Raw genomic sequence first — 3,936 nt, forward strand, 5'->3', positions numbered from 1 at the left:
CCCCCTCCCCCGCCCCTCAGATCCCAAGTCTCATGGAGTGGTGGTCCAAGGAACAGTGTCTGCCTCACGGCCGGGCCTGGGACACCAACTTCCCCTCTGACATCACATACTTCAACTGACGTATTCGACCATCACAGACTTCAACTGTCGTATTCGGAAATCACAGACTTCAACTGTTGTAGTCGGAAATCACAGACTTCAACTGACGTATTCGGAAATCACAGACTTCAACTGACGTATTCAGACAGCACAGACTTCAACTTCCCCTCTGACATCACAGACTTCAACTAACGTATTCGGACATATCGTTCACGTCCGTGGGTGGTTGGCGTGTCCTCTACTGCAGTCACTCTTTTCCACGATAAGACACGATAAGACACGAAATGACACGAAAAGAAATGCTCTAAAACACGAAAAGACATTCTGTATATATATATAGAGAGATAAAGGTGTTCGCCTCTCATTCAATAGGTCCCGGGTTCGAATCCGGATATAAGGGTGGGAAATTATTCTTTTCCAAATTGTCTCCTGACACCCCCTTTCCTGCTCTCTACTAATGTTTTGTCGTCTGTTTTCGCCTCCTCCTTTCCTATCAAACATCGATCGTCCTTATCCCTCCTCCATCTTATATGTTACTCTCTAGTAACACCTCTCATCTTTTAGAGAAGAAAATTTTCCGTAGCTGTCAGGTGTCGAACCTGGGACTTATTGAACGACTAGAGGCGAATACCGTACCTCTTAATCTCAACCACGAGAACCCCCACAATCTATACGTTCTTATACTATCTCGTTCTCTGACCGTCTAGCCCACAATCCATTCTTTATAGCAGATCGAGATATCGGCTCTGGCTGCGTGTATGCAGAACCGACAAACACTACGTTATAAGACGGACCATGTCTCTTGTCTTTGTCTTCAATTTCGCTGACTGTCTCCTCGACTCGGGGTCGTCGACCTTTTCGTCCAACTAAGCCATACTGGAGTTCAGAGAAGGACCCTGCCCCCCCCCCCCCCAAAAAAAAAACCCCAACCCACAACAAAACAAAAAACAACAACAACGAAACAAAACAAAACAACAACAACAAACAAACAGAAAAAAACAACAACAAAAAACAAAAAACAAAAAATGGGGAAAAAAAGACGAAGTGTTAACGAAAGGACTTAGAATTATTTGAAAATGGCAGTGCATGCACTGGCAATGGCATCTGGGAAATATATGCGTACATGTAACTGATCTTGATTTTAAAAAAGAAATCTGTCTTGGGCGTTAGCAGAAGTTATAGAGCGAGCACGTGTAATCAAACTTTTAAAGCAAAAACGGTACACGATGTGGGGTGATCCAGATAGGGGTGTCGGCATCTCTCACTGATGTGTACATTAAGTGGGGGTGGGGGGGTGGGGGGTTACGGCGGCCATATTGGATTTTGTTGACATGTCTTACGTAATGAATACCGCACTTATCGCTCATGGAAATTGATTGTTTTTTTGCTTTCTGCATGCGTGTTCACAAACATTAGATCTAACAATTTGTCTGTTGTTTTTTTCCTTAACGAATTAGAACATGTTTAATGAATTTTTTCCTGAGGTAGCATTCAAGTTTGAAAAAAATCCGTGAAAATCCACACTCCAGACATCACCCAAAAAAATCTATTTCATATATCAAAAATTCAACAAACAAAGTTGTAGTATTACATCTTCTTTTCATTCTGTGAGAATTTCAGGAAGATTGAATTAAAAATGGTGGAGTTATTTTAAAAAGTATAGAGAAAAGTTGCGTATTGAGAAAACGGCCCATAAAGAAAAATAAAATACTGACTTTATGAGGAAATGGCGGTGACAAACATGCCTGGTACGGGAAAAAAATACCGTTTTTTTTATTTGTTCTTATGTGATGAAATAGTTGTAGGAAAGGCTGAGGAAGCTAAAAATGCCTACAACTCAAATTCCACAAATTTGAGGGGGTGTAGCCCCCCCCCCCCCCTTAATTGGGTCTCTCCTCAAAACCAGTCAGGGGGAGTGTCTTTTTGTAACGAATGGAAAATTGCATACGATAGCCTCGTCCAAACTGATTAGGCCGGAAGTTATTACAAATAAGTAGAGCGTTAATAGACTGGGCTTTATAATAATACATAGATAGAGGGCATTAGTCTGGATGTTATCATAATGAAAAGAGTGGCAGTAGGCTGGACGTTATACTTACAAATAAGTAGAGGGGCAGTAGGTTGGGCTTTATGCTAATAAATAAATAGAGGGGGCAGGAGGCTGGATGCTAAAATAACAAACTAACAAAAAGTAGATGGGCAAAAGGTTGGGCTTTATAATAATAAATGAGAAGAGGGGGGAAGAAGGTTGGGCTTTTATTACAATAAATAAGAAGGGGGGGGGGATTGGGTTTTTATAACAATGAATATAAGAAGGGGGGGGGGGGGGGACCAGAGCACCTGCCAACCTTGGTTGACCTGGTTGGACTAAATAATAATAAATAAGTAGAGAGGCAGTAGGCTGTTAGGCTGGATGGAAACGATTTTTAGTTTTCAACTGGCCTAAGGGTTAGAGGTTGCCGACCCCTGTCCTGGATAATCTAAAATTGGCCAATGGATGAGTAAAACATTTACCATGTTTTTTTCTCTTCAGCTGACTCCGCTCCTCTTTAAAGACAGGGTAGGGAAAGAAGAGGATTTACATGGGGAGGGTGGGGGCTGGTTTGAGTGGAAGTGGGAAGGCAAGGTTTGTTTATTTTATTTGGGGGGGGGGGGCGAACACAGAGTGTGATCAATTGCAAATAACTGGACAATGACAACCCAGGCGTGTGTGTGATTGGAGGTGAGTACAGTTTAAAGGATATGTTGTGCCGTAAGAAAAAACGGGCATTTAGTTAAGATTTCATAAGATTTCATTGCTTCACGAAGACAATTGATCTATTGAAAAATTGATCAGAACCTTGATTGCTATTGGCAACATCGGACGGACAGTTCAATACGGAAAACACAGTGTGGGCAATTGGAAATAAGTGGACACTTACTATAAACTCATACACTTGTATGTGGTAGGAAGATTAGTATGGTTTTAAGAACCTGTCGTGCTCTAATAAAAAAGTTCATTTAGTTAAGATTTCATTTCTTCCCGAAGACATTTGATCCATTGGAAAATCGGTCAGAACCTTGAAAGCTAAAGGCAACAATAAGCAGACAGTTCAGAATGTACGCTTTCAAAGCTCAGGCTGTTTGCATTTTTTTAACGTTTAAGATTGATTAGACACTCTCTTGAATGTAAGTTACTTTTCTGTAACCTCTTAGACAATTTTTTTCCTTTTTCTCCCTTTTCTTGACTCTAAAGAAAGTGCCTTACTGAACTTCTGAATGAATGAATTTATCCGCCCTCTTGTACCTCAAGGGCGTCCAGGGGAGAAAGTGCTTTCTGTCTCTAGCAAGCTTGATGGCCTGGCTGGGTGGGATGTTGTGTGTTTTTAGGTTGTCCTTCACTCCCTCGATCAAGGTCTTCCTTGGTCTTCCTCTTGCCTTGTACCCTGATGTTCTTTTACGGTACGCTTTACTGGCACAGTGGTGAGACGCCTTACGTCAGAGAGTTTACGTACGTGCCTTACTGAAATATTTCATGAATTGGCAAGTGATATTTTACTGTGGTACAGTAACTGTCAAAAGTTTACGTTCCTGTTGCATGGTTACCTTTGTGTCTTGTTCCCATTGAACAGAATATATGTACCAGTTATACATAATACGTATAACTATGTATAACTGTTCAGAACCAATCTTAGCGGTTACTCACTTGTTTTGTTCGCATATGTGTGTAAGTTTATGTGGGTGCACGAGTATGTGTGAGTGTATGTGTGTGTATGTATGTGTGTTTACATGTGTGTATGTGTGTATGCGTGTACATATGTGTGTGTGTGTGTTTGTGTGTGTGTGTGTGTGTGTGTG

The 3,936-nt window shown here is 41.3% G+C and overlaps 1 protein-coding gene across 1 annotated transcript in view; it reads left to right on the forward strand.

Moving 5' to 3' along the window:
• The window catches only part of LOC106012716 (glycoprotein 3-alpha-L-fucosyltransferase A), a 7,914-nt gene extending 7,327 nt beyond the window's left edge, over positions 1-587 (forward strand). The window contains exon 5 of the mRNA XM_013086487.2: positions 21-587. Coding sequence (XP_012941941.1) covers positions 21-119 — 99 coding nt within the window. The 3' untranslated portion in view covers positions 120-587. The remainder of the gene's footprint in view (positions 1-20) is intronic.
• The last annotated feature ends 3,349 nt before the right edge of the window (positions 588-3,936 follow it).

This window comes from Aplysia californica, unplaced genomic scaffold (genome assembly GCF_000002075.1).
Source record: "Aplysia californica isolate F4 #8 unplaced genomic scaffold, AplCal3.0 scaffold00018, whole genome shotgun sequence".
NCBI classification, from domain to species: Eukaryota; Metazoa; Mollusca; class Gastropoda; order Aplysiida; family Aplysiidae; genus Aplysia; species Aplysia californica.